Here is an 18,898-nt window from a genome sequence, read left to right as displayed (position 1 = left end):
CCACTTCCTACGTATAACCCCAGCAGCACAGACATTAAGGACCTCATTGAATAAATGGGACCTCCTGAGACTGAGAAGCTTCTGTAAAGCAAAGAACACTGTCACTAAGACAGAAAGGCAACCCACTGACTGGGAGAAGATCTTCACCAACCCCGCAACTGACAAAGGTCTGATCTCCAAAATATATAAAGAACTCAAGAAACTAAACCGTAAAAGGCTAATCAACCCAATTATAAAATGGGGCACTGAACTGAACAGAGAATTCTCAACAGAAGAAGTTCAAATGGCCAAAAGACACTTAAGGTCATGCTCAACTTCCTTAGCGATCAGGGAAATGCAAATCAAGACAACTTTAAGATACCATCTTACACCTGTCAGAATGGCTAAAATAAAAAACACCAATGATAGCCTTTGCTGGAGAGATTGTGGAGAAAGGGGTACACTCATCCATTGCTGGTGGGAATGCAAACTTGTGCAACCACTTTGGAAAGCAGTGTGGAGGTTTCTTAGGAAATTCGGGATCAACCTACCCCTGGACCCAGCAATACCACTCTTGGGAATATACCCAAGAGAGGCCCTATTATACAACAAAAGTATATGCTCAACTATGTTCATAGCAGCATTGTTTGTAATAGCCAGAACCTGGAAACAACCTAGATGCCCTTCAATGGGAAGAAAGTATGGAATATATACATATTAGAGTACTACTCAGCAGTAAAAAACAATGACTTCTTGAATTTTGCATACAAATGGATGGAAATAGAAAACACTATCCTGAGTGAGGTAAGCCAGACCCAAAAAGAGGAACATGGGATGTACTCACTCATATTTGGTTTCTAGCCATAAATAAAGGACATTGAGCCTATAATTCGTGATCCTAAAGAAGCTAAATAAGAAGGTGAACCCAAAGAAAAACATATAGGCATCCTCCTGAATATTAACCTTCATCAGGTGATGAAAGGAGACAGAGACAGAGACCCACATTGGAGCACCAGACAGAAATCTCAACGTCCAAATGAGGAGCAGAAGGAGAGAGAGCACGAGCAAGGAACTCAGGACCGCGAGGGGTGCACCCACACACTGAGACAAAGGGGATGTTCTATCGGGAACTCACCAAGGCCAGCTGGCCTGGATCTGAAAAAGCATGGGATAAAACCGGACTCTCTGAACATAGCGGACAATGAGGACTACTGAGAACTCAAGAACAATGGCAATGGGTTTTTGATCCTACTGCATGTACTGGCTTTGTGGGAGCCTAGGCAGTTTGGATGCTCACCTTACTAGACCTGGATGGAGGTGGGTGGTCCTTGGACTTCCCACAGGGCAGGGACCCTGATTGATCTTTGGGCTGATGAAGGAGGGGGACTTGATTGGGGGAGGGGGAGGGAAATGGAAGGCGGTGGCGGGGAAGAGGCAGAAATCTTTAGTTAATTAATTAATTAAAAAAAAAGAAATCGGCCAAAGAAAGATCCAGGCACAAGAGTAGCCTTCTCAAGAGTCAGGACAAATATGCTACGAGTGTTAGTGCTGTGGAAGCAGACCAGAAAACCTAGGGAGTCAGGAGTCCTGCTCAAGCGCTGGCGAGCCCCGAGCTTGTCTCTCTTCCTCCTTTGCCTTCTCTTGGGAGGAAAGAACCTGGGGCATAGAGGAAGAGGGGCTGGGTGTTACCGACTCATCTCATCTCAGCAACCTTGCCCCTTCCCATCCATCTGCTCACAGGCAATGCACAGCTGATCTGGGATTCCCCTCTGTGTGCTGTGAATGCCATTGGTGAATAAAGAAATTGCCTTGGCCTGTTGATAGGGCAGAACTTAGGTTGGTAGAGAAAACTAAACTGAATGCTGGGAGAAAGAAGGCAGAGTCAGGGAGAAGCCATGTAGCCCCCTGGGAGATAGACGCTGGAACTTTACCCAGTAAGCCATAGCCACATGGTGATTACTAGAAATTCTAGATTACTAGAAATGTGTTAAATTAGGATATAAGTGTTAGCAATAAGAAGCTAGAGCTAGTGAGCCAAGCAGTGATTTAAATAATATAGTTTCTGTGTGATTATTTCAGGGCTGAACAGCCGGGAACTAACAAGCGGGTTCTTACAACACACAGCCACAAATTGCTCTGCTCGGTTGCTACACTGGGAATTCAGAATAGACTCAAGCAGTCTCGAAGAACTACTCAATGAGAAAAATGGACTCCACACTGTGATGAGTCCTGTAGCAGAGTTGCTAGAGAAAGGAATGAGCGCAGGAGATGGTGGGGAAAGCCTCCTGAGGAGCCATCTGAGACAGGGCTTGACCGAATAGACATCACCAACACAGGGCAGGCCTTTGAGAGTCTTCTTCAGAGAGTACTGAGAAGATGGAATATGCCAGGGTGGCTGAACTTGGAGGCAAAACGGAGGTAGGACAGTTCGGCTGAAAACTCAGCCTAGTTGTGCAGGGTCTTGCCCGCATTCCAGGAGCACAGGCTTCATCCTGTGACAGCAGGTGGTAACTGGGGAAGGTCCCCAGGGACTCCATTTCAGAGCATTCTAGTCGTGGAGGACATACTTTTTTTTTTTGCTTTCTTTTTCTTTTCCTGTTATCGCCTGCCAACTTTGGGAATGTTGACAAATCAAGTCATTTCCACCTTTTTAAACTAAATAAGGCTAAGGTGCCTTTAGAATAGCTGGAGTTATCTGTGACGTTGGCATGAGCTTCCAAACACAGGCACAGCCCAGGAGGACTCTTGACTTAACCAGAACTCCCTAAAGGCAGATTAGAAGATTACCCCCCAGAACTAGCTCTTCTTGGGAAAGGAAGGCCCAGGAGCCTGTGACCTAGTTTTGTTCATATCTGCTCCAGCACCTCTTAAAGGTAAAGGGCCACTTTAGACTATCACGGAGGAGGCACAGTGTGACCAACTTACGTAAAAAGATAGGGTAGGCAGTGAGGGTGAGGTACTTCCAACCAGAAGTTTTAAGGTTTTGTTCTGTTTAGGAGAGGAGAGGAAAAAAAACAACAAGGTTTTCAGTGTTGGGAATTAAACTCAGGGCCTCCCTCAGGGCTGGAGAGATGGCTCAGATGTTAAAGGTTAGGCTTCAAATCAGAAATCAACTCAGGGCCTCTCACATGCCTCTGCCACTGAACTCTGATCTCACCCCTGGCCCTGTAGGCTTCCTGAGTTCTGAGATTACTATAGATATGAGCCACTAAAATGCCTGGGAACCACTTTTAATTTTCTTTGAACAAAAATTTCCTGCCCTTTTTTTTTTTTTAAAACAACAACAACAACTATATAGCCCTAGTTGTCCCCGAACTCACGATGTAGACCAGGCTGGCCTCTCATTCACAGAGATCGCCTGCTGGATTAAAGCAAGTACACCACACAGGGCTCCCCTGGACAAAATCTTTTGAACATGACCAGTTTGAGGTCTTTCTTGACGTCTCCACCCCAAACAGCTCCTGAGAGGTGCTGGAGACTTTCGTTTTTGTATTTTGTGGGTGGGTTTGTTTTCATTATTTGTGCTGAGGATTGAACTGGGGATATCTTATAGATTAACCCTCTGAGCTACACTTCGATACTCAGGGAAGGTGTTCATTCATTCATTCATTCTTGTGGGGAGGGGAATGCAGGTGTGTGTGTGTGTGTGTGTGTGTGTGTGTGTGAGAGAGAGAGAGAGAGAGAGAGAGAGAGAGAGAGAGAGAGAGAGAGAGAGAGAGAGAACAACTGTTCTTTCCTTCCACTATGGATTCCAGAGATCAAACTTAGGGCTTCAGTCTTGCAAGCATTTTTTGTTTGTGGTTGTATGTGTGTGTTTTTTCTTTTCTTCTTACTCCCCCCCACCCCAGACAGGGTTTCTCTGTGTAGCCCTGGAACTCACTCTATAGACCAGGCTGGCCTCAAATTCAGAGGTTTGCCTATCTCTGCAGGGACTAAAGGTGCAGGGCACTACGAACATGACCAAAGAAGGTTTTAAAGCTCAGTGCCGCACAGTTTCAAACCCGCTGAACCAGATGAACCCAGAAAATGGATTTTCCTTTTATCCCTACCCCCACACCTCAAGAGAAAAAGAACGCGGTTGCTTGAAACGATGTAGACTCTCTCTGCAATATGCTCAAGCTTCTCCCAACCTCTTGCTAGAGACCAGGGAAGCCAAACACACAGGCTGAGGTTGTGGGATATCCCAGAGCCCACTGACCAGATGAGAAAAGCGGAACCGAAGGAGGAATGAGGGAAGGGGCCGCCTGCTCATTCTTCCTACTTACGCCCTTCCTAGCAGCTGCGTCTGTGGGCTCCATAATCCCCTCGCCCTCACCTCCACCCCATCCTCTGGCAGCCCACCTCTCCTCCACCCACCCCATTCATCAGTAGGAGGGCATCATATTAGTGCAGATTTCAGGGCCTGACAGATCCTTTCTGGGTGCCCCCCACATGTAACCACTTAACCCCTAGCACAAAAGGCCATGCTGAATGGGCTTGGAGTTGGTGGCTCGTGCGGAGGGGTAGGTCTCAATAGGATTTGGGGAGCTGGGTGTATGAAGCGCTCTGCTCCAGCAGCCCTCAATGGAGGAGCGGGAGTCGGGCATGTGCCGAGGGGAGGAGCCCGGCAGCTGCATCCCGCCCCCGAACAATGATTTATTCATTCTCTTGGCACGCTCAGAGAAAACAGGCTCCAGGGACCATGGCCCCACAAATCGCCCTGAGCCTCAGATAATTCCCACCACCGTCGCTGAAGTTTAGAGACCCCTCAACCCCACCCCACCCCCTTAATTTATTGCCTAAAGCTTGAGGTTCCTCTTCCCTGTGAAGCCCCGGGTGGGGGTTGGGGGGGGGTCAGGCAGGCATCGTCCTTCGAAGGGGCTGCACCCAGTCTCAGTTTCTCCATGGTCCTTCTCATACCTATCTCACAGCCTGTAGAGACCGTGTAAGCACCCCCTCCACTCCCCACACACAAAGTAAAGAAATAAACAGCAAGGCACATAGGGTGGCTTGTTTTAGAAATGTCTGCACAGGGTAGGGCACAGGAAGAAGCCCGACATTGAGTGGGCTAGCCATGAAATAAATACCTAACAGGTAATAGAAAAGCCATAAGGTTGCTGGATGAAGGACAGGCTGCTAGCAAAAGGTATTGTCCTTGCTGTCCCTACTCTTCTGTCCAGCCACCTTCCTGTAACTTTGGGGACTTGGGGTCTAGGTAGGCAAGGTGGTGCATAGCCAGTAATCCTAGTATTTGGGGAAACTGAGATAGGAGAATCATACATTTGAGGACAGCATAGGCTCCAGATAAAGAACCTACCTACCAAGCAAACAAACAAAAGGTCAGGCAAGTAGTTTCTTTCTTGGAAAAAAAAAATTGTGTATGAGCATTTTGACTGCATGTATACACTCTCCTATGGGCATGCCTGATGTCCAGCCACACCGTGGAAACCCTATTTTAAAAAACAAAAAACAAAAGTGCCCTTGGGGTGGAGGTCAGAGAATTAGATCTCCCAGAACTGAAGTTATAGATAGTCTTGAGCTGCCATGCAGGTGCTGCTGAGACTCGAACCTGGGTCCTATAGTGCTCTTAACCACCAAGCCACCTCTCTAGCCCCAAGGCTAGGAGTTTCCAGAACAAAATTGTGACAAGTGAACTTGCCCTCTCACCTTCATAGCTCATGTCACCGGAGCCAGACTTTAAAAAAAAAAAACATAAATAAAACTAAAAAAATCAATAATGTTAGCAGAACCAGAGTGTCAGATTGAAGTGGTCATCCTCAGACTGGCCCCTGGGCCTCCTAGCTCCAAGCTTGTAATTACCTTGTCACACAGAAAACAAATCTATTGCCAGCCTTGCCAGAGAGAGTTGGGAGATCCCAGGCAAGGAGCTTGCCCAGTGCCTGGTTGGGAAGGGGAGGGAGCAGAAGGAAGACTGATTGAGCTTCAGTGCTGGAGGTAAGGGAGCTGGACACTGACAAGTTGAAGTCTAGAGAGCTCAGAAAGTTTTCTTCCTTCAGAAGGGCTGACACTCCAGGAGAGCAGAGGGACTAGGGCTCTTGCCCCCTCCGGGACGCCTCAAGAGGGATGATTGCTAAGAGGCTGCTGCCCTCTGGTGGACATAAAGAGAACTATCAAGGCCTCCGACGCTGAAATTCCCTTGTGAAAGGAGCCCCTTTTCCTGTGATAAAGCTTGGCATCCTCAGCCGGGCGGTGGTGGCGCACGCCTTTAATCCCAGCATTCCAGAGGCAGAGGCAGGCAGATCTCTGTGAGTTCGAGGCCAGCCTGGTCTACAAGAGCTAGTTCCAGGACAGGCTCCAAAGCTACAGAGAAACCTTGTCTCGAAAAACAAGCAAACAAAAAAAGCCTAGTATTCATTCAGACCCTTGTATCAAGAGTTCCTTTTTGTGGGCTGGAGAGATGGCTCAGTGGTTAAGAGCACTGGCTACTCTTCCAGAAGTCCTGAGTTCAATTTCCAGCAACCCCATAGTGGCTCACAACCATCTGACATGAGATCTGGTGCTGTTCTCTTCTGGTGTCTAGGACACAATATACATTATAAATAAATAAACCTTAATTAAAAAAGAGTTCTTTTTTGCATGGCATGGTGGCACCAACCTTTAATCCCAGAACTCAGGAGGTAGAGGCAGGGGTATCTGTAAGAACCATCTTTGTGGTCTACAAAGTGAGGATCTGTCTGAAAGAGTTCCCTTTGGCTGGCTGGGGTGTGTGTGTGTGTGTGTGTGTGTGTGTGTGTGTGTGCCACAACATTGCATAAGCCAGGCATAGTGGTGCATGGTACAAACTATAATTCCAGCATTCAGAAGGTAGAGGCAGGAAGATGAAAAGTTCGGGGTCACTTTTAGCTATCTAGGGAGTTCAAAGCCAGTCTGGGCAGCCCAGTATTAACAAGCAGACAAACAAATACACAAAAGACCCAGTGCCTTTGGGCTCAATATCTGTGAAACGGGAAGTGGGTAAAAAGAAGCTGAGTCACAACGTAAGCCTGGGGTGCAGTCTCGGCTCCCCACAAGGAGCTCTGAGGTTACAATGACTCTTCCGAGATTACCCGACCTGATCCGAGTTGGCCCCGCCTTGCTAGGTGCTCTGTGGCTAAATTTCAAAGGGGCTAACACAGGAAGCGGTCCTCATAGTGTCCCCAGGAGCTGGGCTGGTAAGGTCTTCAGAGAAGGGTTCGCTCCATACACCGCAAATGCTCAACTGTGTTAAATGGACCCCAGGTTTAGCTCGGGCCTCAAGTTCTGGGCTCAGGGGAACCAGTCTGTTCTACGCAGAGCTTTGGGGATGGTCAGGCGAGCCTGAATACTCAGCTTTGGACCCATTCATCCAGCCTTCACTGGGATTTCTGGGAACCAGGCCTGAAGGCAGAGTTTCCATTTTTTGTATTTAATCCCCACAACTGTGGAGTGAGTCAGATTACTCAGACGGGATCAAGCTATTAAGTGGCTTTCACAGTCCAATGACACTTTTAAAAGTCATCCTCACAATGGGACAAGTGTCATTCCTGCTGTCAGAGACTCTTCAGGCCACAAAGGGACTTGGCTGTGCTCCACCCGTGTGTGCTGTATGAATAGGACGGCTTGAGGTCTGCAGCATCCTCAACTGTAGCCAAGAGCCGGTCCCACGGCACCCAGCTTCAGCGCCCTACTGTAGCCAAGAGCCAGTCCCACGGCACCCTGCTTCAGCACCCGACTGTAGCCAAGAGCCAGTCCCACGGCACCCTGCCTCAGCACCTTCCTAACGGCGCTGCTTCCCAGAGGTAAGAGAGCCGTGGACTGTAAAGTCCTGGTATAAGCCACTACCAGCTGAGAGGAAGCAGGCGATCGCTGCTCCAGACACCCCACGGCACCCCAAAGAGGACAAAGACTCGAAACGAGTGCCATCAGCGGCTGCTCCGCTCCAGCCCTGACCGTGATGGTGCTGTTTACCTGTAATCCCAATACTCAGGAGGCAGAGGCAGGTTTGCCAGTCTGAGGCTAGCCTGGGCTACATAGTGAGGCCATCTCAAAAAATAAAAACAAAACCTTTCAGTATATTCGGGCACCAACATGAAGGTTTCATTTTGTTTTGAGTTTCTTCATTTTAGTTTAACTTAGAAAGATAGAGTACTTGGATATTATACATTTTTTTTTTCTGAGAATGGCTGGATACATTTACTCAATACTCTTGGTCTCCCCACCACTACACACACACACACACACACACACACACACACACACACACACACACCACCTTCCCTACTGGGTTCTCAGAACCTAATTTTTCACATTTAGAAAACCCAGATGATTTTTGCCTGGGTCCATCTGGTTTTCCAAATGACCTGTCTTTTTGATAAATAACGTAAGTTAAATTAGACAAGACAAAGAAAAGGGTGAGCAATCAGCTTTCTTTCCCTTCTCTCGGTCTCTGAGAAAAAGAGGGAGCCGAAAAGCCCACAGCAAAGTTCACTCCCAACCAGGCCCCAGAACTTTCGAGCCCTTGGTCGGGGCCCTGTGCTTCTGCAACCCGGAGCTGGGAGCTGCTCTGTCACACACACAAACACACACCCCGCCCAGCAGACATAAAAAACACCACATGCCGTGTTTCATCTGAACGTTAGCAAAGAACCCAAGTGTTCAACCCCAAAGCATCCTCTAATCACCCTTAGGCTGTAGCTACTCCAACTCCCTCTTCTCATTATGTACCCACCACAGGGAAGAGTGAAATCAATACACTGAAAATGAAAAACCTTTAAGGTGAGAGAAGATGGGACAGGAAGAGGGGACGGGAAGGGCATGGATAAAACTAAGGCACTACAGCCAAGGGACAGAGAGGTCTGGTGACTTGTTCTCAGAAGGCAACAATCTGAGGTTGACACAAGCTGTACACAAAGCCAAGCCTCTTTCCCTAGTTCACTTTGAGAGTGTTGGCAATACCATAGGCCTCCACTCCTACACCTGTCTCAGTATAGCCCTGATTGCCATTGGCTGCTGCAACAGCCCCATGGGCTGGGAGACTGTGGAGCTTCGCAGAGGCTCAGTCTCAGTGTACCCAGGCATCAGCCCAATCCCTTCCTGAGCAGGATGCTGGACATGCAGCATTAAATACGTATGATCATGCCACATTCTACGGTACCTTCAGTCCAACCATAGCCCAGTGAGCCAAACAAAGTTAGTCTACATAGGCATTCTCCTCCAGTTAAGGGGAAAAGTTCAGAGAACGACTTATCACACACTACTTGTACGCTACAGACAGAACAAGGTCCCACGGTCATCTCTACTACCCCATCCTACGTTGGAAAGCTTTGCAAGCCACCGGGCATGGTGGCTCCAAGGGATTTACACCCTCTTTTGGCCTTCTTAGGCACCTATACATATATGCCACACACACACACACCACATGCAAATAAAAATAATAAAAACATTGCACAAAAAATAAAATTTAAAAATACTTTTTGAGACAGGGTCTCACTCTGCAGCTCTGTCCTGGAACTCACTTTGTAGACCAGGCTGGCCTTGAACTCACGGAGATCTGTCCACTTCTGCCTCCAGAGTGCTGGGATTAAAGGCATGCACCACCACCACCCGGCTCCAAAGAGTACTTTTAAAAAGTGTTGCTAGCAATTCAGCTCTAAGCTTTTTACCAAGTCTCTCAACATCTACTTCTCAAAAGTTATTAATTAAATAATTTTATGTGCCAGGCATAATGCTACCCCCCAAAACAAAAATAGACAGTCTGTTTTCAAGGACTTTATTATCGTCATTGCTAACACAAGGTGACAAATTGCGATTGAAGACCCCAAAGAGCAGGGAGCATAACAATAGAACATTACAGCCCTTTTAGTGATGGTGGTCAGGGCTGTTTCTGAGGAAGGTGAAGGTAGAAAAAGTGTTTTGAGAATTATATATTAGCCAAAGAGGGAGTTTGGAGGCAAGGCAAGCCAGGAGATTGAAGGGGGCTTCAGAAGGCCCCCGAGGCTGAGTGTACGAGAAGGGAGCGTAGATGGAGGCCAGGAAGCAGGGTTTTCTCATGCAGAGCCTGCTGGGCCCTGAGGAGTGTGATAGGAGACATGGAAGAGTTTGTTTGATTAGATTTTCAAAAATATTTATAGATTCATTCGTGTGTGTGTGTATGTGTATATATATATTTTTTACTCATTCACCTGAGTACCTGGGAATTACAGAAGGTTGTAAGCCACTGTGTGGGTGCTGGGAATCAAACCCTCTGCAAGAACAAGTGCTATTTACTTGGAAGCCATCTCTCTGGCCTCTAATTTTTTTTGTTTGTCTGTTTGGGAGACACAGCATTTTATTATTATAGACCCGGCAGGCCTGAACTATGTCAATGAGGCTAATCACTAACTTGTGGCAATCCTCCTGCCTCTGTCAACTAAGTGAGAAGTTTTTTTTGTTTTGTTTGTTTGTTTCTTTCAGACAGTTTTTCTATACAACAGTTCTGGCTGTCCTGGAACTTGCTTTGTAGACCAGGCTGGCCTTGAACTCACAGAAATCTGTTTGCCCTTGCCTCTTGAGGGCTTCACCACCAGGCTGAAAAGTTTGTTTTTGGGATTGAACCCCAAGTCTTGTGGCTGCTAAGCAAATACTCTGCCAGGGAAGAGCCCATCCCCATGGGAAGGTGTGATGTCAGGCAGTGCGTCCCCCACACATTATGCATATGGAAAGGTCACCTTCTGGCTGCTCTGTAGATTGGATGAAAGGGAAGCAGAAACAGAAGTGGGGCCATCGGGAGACTACTGCAGTACCCTCGAAAGAAACGGAAATTCGGAGCATAGACTGGCTGCAGAGCTGGATAAGCGAGCAGATTCAAGATGCAGATAGGAAAGAATCTAAAGAAAGGTCCTGGAAATGGACACGAACGCTCTTCATTTTTACTACTTGAGGGATGGGGTACAGTGATAACCAATTTAAGATTTGTTTTTATTTTAAAGTTTTGTGTGCGTGTGAGAGTTTGTGCAGGTGCCTTGGGAGACAAGAGGGAGTGAGTTCCCTGGAGCTAGAGGTACAGGCAACCGTGAGTCACATGATATGGATACTGTGTGGGATCCGGGACAGCCAGGAGTATGTAAAGAGACCCTGCCTCAAAAAATAAACAACAACAACAAAAAGTAAATAAATAAAAATAATCTCAAACCAGGGATACATTTGCAGAGACATTGAGGTGAGGGGGGTGCTATGGAGATCTGAGAGACTCTCTCTGGAGACTTGGGAATAGGATTTGATACTTTATTGGAGTTTTATATACAGTTTATGCAACTGTGGATTGAAACAAATTAGACAAGATCGGAGATTAGTTTAAATGACTTCAATACCACATGCTCCTACACAAAACAAGGAAGAAACAAAAGGGCCGACACTGACTTAGGCTCCCAGACTTAGGCTCTCATTCCTCCTGACATGAAATTCAGAAGATGGTGGAACTGAGTTCTACTGGAGTCAGAAGGACAGACCTTGGACAGATGGTATACGGCCAGGCTGAAACTCCTCAATCTGACCCTGTCAGAAAGCATGGGGCTGGTGAGGTGGCTCAGAGGATGAGAATGGGCCAAGTTTAATTTCCAGCAACCATATGGTGGCTCACAACCATCTATAATGAAATCTGGTACCCTCTTTTGGCATGCAGGCATACATGTAGGCAGAACACTATCTACACAATAAATAAATCTTAAAAAAAAAAGTGGAAGAGGCCAGAAAGCATGCCTTTAATAACAGCACTTGGGATGCAGAGGCAGGTACAATCTCTGTGATTTTGAAGCCAGTCTGGTCTACAGAATGAGGTCCAGGACAGCCAAGTCTACACACAGAGAAACCCTGTCTCAACCTGCAAAAAATCCGACCTCCTGCAAAGAATACACTCTTGGGGCTAGCAAAATGGCTCAGCAGGTAAAAGCACTTGCAGTCAAACTGGAGGACCCGAGTTTAATCCCCAGGACCCATAAGGTAGAAGGAGAAAACCAACCCTTGCAAACATACACACAAGTATAAATAAATGAAATGTAGGAAGATTTAAAAAAAAAATAGAATGTATTTTCCCAGAAACTCAAGGAAAAGTAATTTATTTCCCAGATTTCTCAAGCACTGATTTTCCTATATTTAGTAGCCAGTCCTTCTTTTCATTTCTCCTAAAAAAAGAGCATGTGGGGAGGTTAGAATAACTTGCTTGATCTAGGCAAGACCTTCAGTTTAATCCCAAATAATTTACCACTCCAATAGGGCATGTGGAAAAGCAAAAAGGTAGAAAACCGGAGCCTCACTTCTTGGCTTTTGCTTAAGGGGTAAGGAGATGTCTGCTTTAGGTGCAGAACACTCAAAGAGAGCGGCAATAAGCTTGACCTTGGGCCAGAGCAACACTGAAGTACATACAAAGGCAGCTAAAGAGAAAGTGCCACTCAGAGGATGGGGCAAATATTATATAGGGAAGCTCTCCCCCGACAAGCACTGCATTCGGACCACTCCAGAGGGATGGAGGGCAGCGAAGGGCAAATGCAGCGCCCTGTTATTCTGGACATTCTGGACATAGGATTTCCTGGGAGTGAAACATCCTGAGCTTGGGCACTGACTGACCTAGGAATGAGCACTCTCGCTGGACAGCAACCCTGCCCTCAGGGCAATGAGATTTATTGAAAACCTACATACATATTAAAACAGCTTTATACACACTCTCCCATTACAAGATTACAAATATACAAATGTGTGTTCTGTAAAAGTCAGCATCCTGAGTATTAGAAAACAAAAACAAAAAACCCTAGCAATGAAAAGAAAACCTACATCTTCATTTCATCAATTAAATTGGCTGTTTTATGTCTCTCAATAAAAGACAGACACAATCTCCCCCACCTTTCCATGCTCAGCTTTCGATACTGGAATGGCTTTTGCAAAGCAGCACTGAGTTCAATCCTGAGGGGGACAATTGGTCTATACTTCCGGAAGCCCAGTGGCAGGTCACAGAAGGTGAGTGATGGCAGTTCTCTTCAATGTTTTATTAAAGTCCACTGGTCTGCTCTCAATATTAGGGACGAACTATTAAAATGCTCTCTGACTGGTCAGGGCAACATACTCAGCCCAAGAGACGCAATAAATAGTGGTCAGGTTTCTTCTTGTTGGCAGAGGGGAGGCTCACAAACAAGTGTTTTGAGCCTCTAGTCCCAGGGAAGGTCTCTCTTCCACAGACTACCCAGTGTGGGTAGATACCGGGTATAACCTTCATCTTCCTCCCACGCTCCAGAAAATGAACTCGGTACCAGCTCAAGTCCTTCTGTCAAAGGTAGTAAAGGTTAATTAGACACCAAGGCTAGAAGCTTGCAGGAAACACAGAAGGAGCAGGACTGACGCACCAGCCGGCTGGGTGGTTCCTAGGTCCTCCATCTAAGTCACTCGCACTGAGTCCTGGTTACCATGCTACGGGTCGCGTGGGTGTGGAGGAGTCATCCCAGTACTGGCTCGCAGTGCTTTCTGTAATTTTCTATAATGCCACACTTCCTTCCTCCTCCAAACACCTCAATTCAAAGTGGTGTCGACCCAGGAAACTGCTAAGAAAAATGTCAAGTGTGTAACAGAAGAACTGAGACTTCAATTATTCTGTACGCCGCTGCTGGAAACTGTAGTGATAAGAATAGTGGCCGAACTGGAAAATAACACCAGGAAAGAAAACTGCTATCGAGAGCCGTGGTAGGAAGAACTGGAAACTCTGCCCACGATGCATCCAAGGGAAGGAGAGGTCATTGGCGCAAACGTCAGTCCCACACTGGGGGCCAGACCTACTTGGAGCAATTTTAGCAGATGCTGGCATCCTGGATAGTGTTAGCTTTCCAAGTATCTGAAGATGCTTCGCTTTGGGCCTGGACTGCTCTTATCTGTCTTTAGCCGTTTTGGAGATGGTGACATCATTAATGATGGCCCCTTTCTTCTCACCTAGAGAAAAAACAGAGGGAGTCAGGGCCAGCTCAAGACTCATACAAGCCTACCTTCAGTGAGTTCTTTAGCAACTCAGTTAAACCATAGATGATTAACAGATGAAAAAAAAAATAGAAACTTTGAAGGCAAATTTAAAACCTGGTTGCCTATTGGAGCAGAATCACCTATATATTCTTTTTCTTTTTTGAGACAGGTTTCTGTGTAGTCTTGGCTACCCTGGAGCTCGCTTTGTAGACCAGGCTGACCTCGAACTCACAGAGCTCTCCCTGCCTCTGCCTTCCAAGTGCTGGGATTAAAGGTGTGTGCTACTATAATCCAGCAAATCAGATTTCCCCCCCAAGACAGGATTTCTTTGTGTAGACCTGGTTGTCCTGGAAATCACTATGTAGACCAGATGGCCTCAAATCCAGAGATCACCTGCCTCTGCCTCCCGAGTGCTGGATTAAAGGCATGCGCCATGACCACCTGGCTCCCCTATGTATTCTCGAGAGGTGTAAAATTCTAACACTATAGCAAGCTGTTAGATCAGAATTTTTTGTTTCATTTTATTTTACTTTTTTTGGGTATGATATATGCATGAGGGTGTGCCGTGTGTGCATGCGGAGGCCAGAGGATGCTGCATCTCCTCTATTGTTCTTTGTCACGTGCCTTTAAGATAGAGTCTGTCTCTGAACAGAAAGTTCCACCTTCTCTGCCCTGTGTTGGGGCTGCAGAATCACACAGCCATACAGCCATGCCTGGCATTCTATATGGTGCTAGAATTCAGACTCAGGCCCTCAGGCTTGCACAGCAAGTTCTCTTACCCACTAAACCATCTCTCTCTCTCTCTCTCTCTCTCCCCCCTTCCTCCCTCCTTCTCTTTTCTCTCTCTAAACACACACACACACACGTTTTTTAAAATTAAATCAAATAAATCTGAGGCTGGAGAGATGGCTCAGTGGTTAAGATATTTGCTCCTCTTACAGAGGCAACTTGCAGCTGTAATTCCAGTTTCAGAGGATCAGGCGCCCTCTTCTGGCCTCCCCAGGTAACAGACACACACAGAGTACATACATGTAGATGCAGGTAAAATACAAACAAATCTTAAAAACAAAAACAAACAATCAAATAAACCCCAAATTCCCACAAATAAGCTCTTTCCAGGAAGCACCCCATCAGCTCCCAAATTCTCTACCTGAGGCTTAGACGATTCCTTTGCTGCCTCTGCCTTGGTGGGAGAAAGTGTATGGAAGACAAAGTTTCTTGAGTTTCGGGGAGCGCTGGGGTTGAGGTCAGACAGGGTAGCAAGTTTCTGAAGCACAGTCTTGGGCTGGTTCAGCAGGGAACCCATCTTCAGCTGAGGAAAGAAGAGTTTCTGATACCAACCTGCGGATACTGAAGCGGCCCTTGGACCTCCCTCTGTGAATGGCGACACACTATCATCTACAGACCACGACGTCAGACCAACAGGTTCCCCACTAACCTGGTGAGCACTTCCTGGTCTGATGGTTTCAAAAGGGTTACTGGGCACAGACTTTGATTCCTGAACAACCACAGCACGATTGGCTGGAAAGAAAACACAGAAAGAAGTGTTCTGAGCAGAGCTGGGTAGAATTCCTTCTATATTCAAAGAAGCTAAGAAGACTTAAGAGCTGACTAAGAACTCTTATTATAATCATGACCTTAAAACTATAGTAAGAGTTGCTAAGGAGACAATGAAATCAAGATTATCAACTAATCATTAACAAGGACTAATTTAAGGGAAAAAAAGCAGTTGGTATAAGAGCCGACTCATGAACAGCTCTAACCCTTGAGCCTATAAATCCTGGGCAGCTCAAAGAGAAGCCACAATGCACCAGCCAAGCCTCAAAACATGAAGCAAACAAGCTACACAAACCTAAGGACAACTCTGCTGGCCAACAGCTCAGGAGCCAACCTCAGCCTCTCCTACCTCCACAGTCCCTTTAAGACAGTATTATAGAAATACTGCCATAGTCCCTGAAGGTTAGAATCTCCTCCTGAGCTCCAGCACTGACAACCCAAGCAGCTAGACCTAAGAAGAAGCAAGAGCTCACCATTCTTCTGCAGCGCTTTGGCTGTAACTTTCTTGGCTAGTATCATAAACTGACTGTCTTCCCCAATGTCCTCTTCTTCAGCAGCAATCTTCCCCTGTTGAACCTGAATACGAAGATCATACAGGATCAGCCAGGTGTGGTGGCACATGCCTATAATCCCAGCACTTGGGAAGCTGAGGCAGGAGGATTACCATGAGGTTGAGGCCAGTCTGGGATACACAATGAGTTCCAGACCAGTCTGTCTTCAAAACAAACTCATGAAACATTTGATGATGATTACAGTTTCCCTAAATAGTCAATTTAAGGGAGCTGGAAAGATGGCTCAGTAGCTAAAAGCACTGGTAGCTCTTTCAGAGGATTTGGGTTCAATTCCAAGCACCCACAGGTTAGCTCATAAATGCCTGTAGCTCTAGCTGCAGGGAGTGAGTCTAACACCCTCTTCTGGGCTCTGTTGGCACTAGGCACACAAGTGGTGCACAGACATACTTGTAGGCAAAACACCCATACACATAAAATAATGATATATAATTAATCCCAGCACTCAGGAGGCAGAGGCTAAGTGGCTAAAAGCATGTGCAGCTCCTTTAGAAGACCCAGTTCAGCTCCCAGAACCCATGTAAATAGCTCAAAACTGCCTGCAACTCTAGCTCCAGGGATCCGATGCCCTCTTCTGGCCTCCACACGCACCTGCCCCACCCCACATATACATAATTTTAAAAAATATTATTTATTTTGAGGCAAGGTCTCACTATGTACTTTTGGCTGGTCTGGAACTCACAGAGATCCACCTGCCTCTGCCATCTAAGTGTTGGTAACAACTTGTGCAACACAACTCTCAGTCCTAAAATACATATGTTTTAATTGGACAGTTAGCCAGAGTTGACTATGGTAATCTTAAGAGTGCAAAAACACAAAACAAAACAAAAACAACCCATGATTAAAGAAAGGATTTGGTTGTTGTTGCTTAAGTTTTCATGGCAGGTGAAGTAGCTGAATCTTAGTCCCCTTAAACTTGGTCAAGATAGGCAATTTTCTTGGATGCTTTTTACCTGTTCCCGAAGCCACTGCTCTCGTTCGATTCGCTCCTTTCTCCACCTGGCTTCAGTCTCGTCAAGCTGCTCTTCAACCTGATCGTCATCAGAGTCTCTGTGGAACAGATCCATCTGGGAGGTGTCATCTAAAGGAAGAGGTAAGGCGTTTAGAGTTTGTAATCCTCAGAGCGATCAGACAGACATAAAACAAGCCTATAGCTGCTGTACGTTGGCATAGACATTACCCAGCCACAAAGAAAATCAATGGTTACAGCTATGGTGACATTTTCTGTTTGTGTATTTTTTTTTTACCTCAGAAAGGGTTGCAAGTAGCCAGGTTGGCATTGAACTTGCTATGGAACTAGAGGTGATCTTGACTCCTGATTGTTCTCCCTCTACTCCCCAAATCCTGGGATTACAGGCATGCCATGCTTGGTTGACTCCTTCCTTCCTTCCTTCCTTCCTTCCTTCCTTCCTTCCTTCCTTCCTTCCTTCCTTCCTTCCTTCCTTCCTTCCTTCCTTCCTCCCTTCCTCTCTCCCTCCCTCCCTCCTTCCTTCCCTCCCTATTTTTTTTTTCCAAGACAGGGTTTTTCTGTGTAGCCCTGACTGTCTTGAAACACTCTGTCCACCAGGTTGGCCTCAAACTCAGAGAGCCGACTACCTCTGGTTCCTGAGTGCTAGGATTAAAGGTATGCACCACCACTGCCTGGTTGGTGCCCAGTTGTTCTCTAATGTGGTGCTGGGGATGGAACTCAGGACCTCCGTGTTCTGGGTAAGCATTCTACCAACTGCGCTATATCTCTAGCTGGTTAGTTTTGATTGCCATTTACCCGCCTACAGGAAACAAATATGTACATTGGAACCAATTGTTTCTAAAGGACCAAGATACCTATGTGTTTCCATCGGAATTTTCTCGTTCGTCCAGGCCCATCGCTGTGCAGATCTCCGTCAGCAAGGTACCTCTCTTGGTATAACCTCAGCCGTCGTTTGTCATCATCCAACATGGCTTTCCTGTAACAGTGGAAACAAAGTGCTCAACACGACGACTTTTCCGCCTGACAAAATGCCCACCGTGAGGTGCCCTAATGCTGAGAAGGGCTCTGGGACACTAACATGTGTATCTTCTTGATCTGACTCTCCAGCTCCTCATCAGAAGGAAGCGCTTCATCGATGACGTCTTCTTCATATTCGTCAATCTCTTCCCCATCATACTCGTCTTCACTTCCCACATCACTTCCTGACACTTCTGCCTCATCTTCCAGGTATTTCTGTAATCTCCTAGAAAACAGTTGGAAAGATTAGAAATTAGACAATGGATACATACACAGAATAATGATACAGCAAGAAGAGCAGACAGTCACTATGAGCTATTCATGCTCTGATGGATAACCCCATGGGGGTGGCCCTCATCAAACCCAGTAAGTCAAAAAGAGATGTGAGCAGAATGGGCGTGGTGGGGTAGAGGGGGTGCGGTGACGGCTGTCAGGAGGCAGGGACAGTGAGGGGTAGAGGAATGAATGCGAGCAGAATGCATTGTATACGTGCATGAAATAGCCAAAGAGCTAATAAAAAGAGCAGAATGTAGAATCATCAACAATAGGCTTAAATTTATACATTTTGGTAATATATCAAATACTTTTTTGATATTTAAGTGTTGGTCACTTAACTCCTACCATGTACTAACAGCTGTACTTTATAGATACAATCACCCTACTATCTAGGAATGAGTAACTCTCACCTCTGCCACTGTATAGTTAAGAAAGAGAATATTTAAGACACAAGGAGACTGAAGCTGTAACACTAAAGATGCCATTCGTTCTGGAAGGAACTGGAGACGTCTGTACAGAAATCATTTAAGGAGGCTCAGAGAGATCAAGCTGTTACTCAAGGTCCCACAAGCAGGTGGCACTCAGCCTAGCTTGGGCA

The 18,898-nt window shown here is 46.4% G+C and overlaps 1 protein-coding gene across 2 annotated transcripts in view; it reads right to left on the bottom strand.

Moving 5' to 3' along the window:
- Positions 1–11,187: 11,187 nt before the first annotated feature.
- Clspn (claspin) overlaps positions 11,188–18,898 on the bottom strand; it is a 37,376-nt gene continuing 29,665 nt past the window's right edge. Inside the window, exons 19-25 of one of the 2 annotated variants that reach the window (XM_075946257.1) lie at positions 18,086–18,250; positions 17,862–17,983; positions 16,991–17,118; positions 15,942–16,044; positions 15,350–15,432; positions 15,062–15,223; positions 11,188–13,884 (exon numbers count right to left, since the gene is read on the bottom strand). In XM_075946257.1, coding sequence (XP_075802372.1) covers positions 13,774–13,884; positions 15,062–15,223; positions 15,350–15,432; positions 15,942–16,044; positions 16,991–17,118; positions 17,862–17,983; positions 18,086–18,250 — 874 coding nt within the window. In that variant the 3' untranslated portion in view covers positions 11,188–13,773. The remainder of the gene's footprint in view (positions 13,885–15,061; positions 15,224–15,349; positions 15,433–15,941; positions 16,045–16,990; positions 17,119–17,861; positions 17,984–18,085; positions 18,251–18,898) is intronic. The other variant, XM_075946258.1, reaches the window with a different exon arrangement.

The sequence above is a fragment of the Microtus pennsylvanicus genome, chromosome 13 (assembly GCF_037038515.1).
Source record: "Microtus pennsylvanicus isolate mMicPen1 chromosome 13, mMicPen1.hap1, whole genome shotgun sequence".
In the NCBI taxonomy this organism is placed as follows: Eukaryota; Metazoa; Chordata; class Mammalia; order Rodentia; family Cricetidae; genus Microtus; species Microtus pennsylvanicus.
The sequence above is the reverse complement of the archived record's forward strand: the minus strand, read 5'-3'. Positions and strand labels throughout refer to the sequence as shown.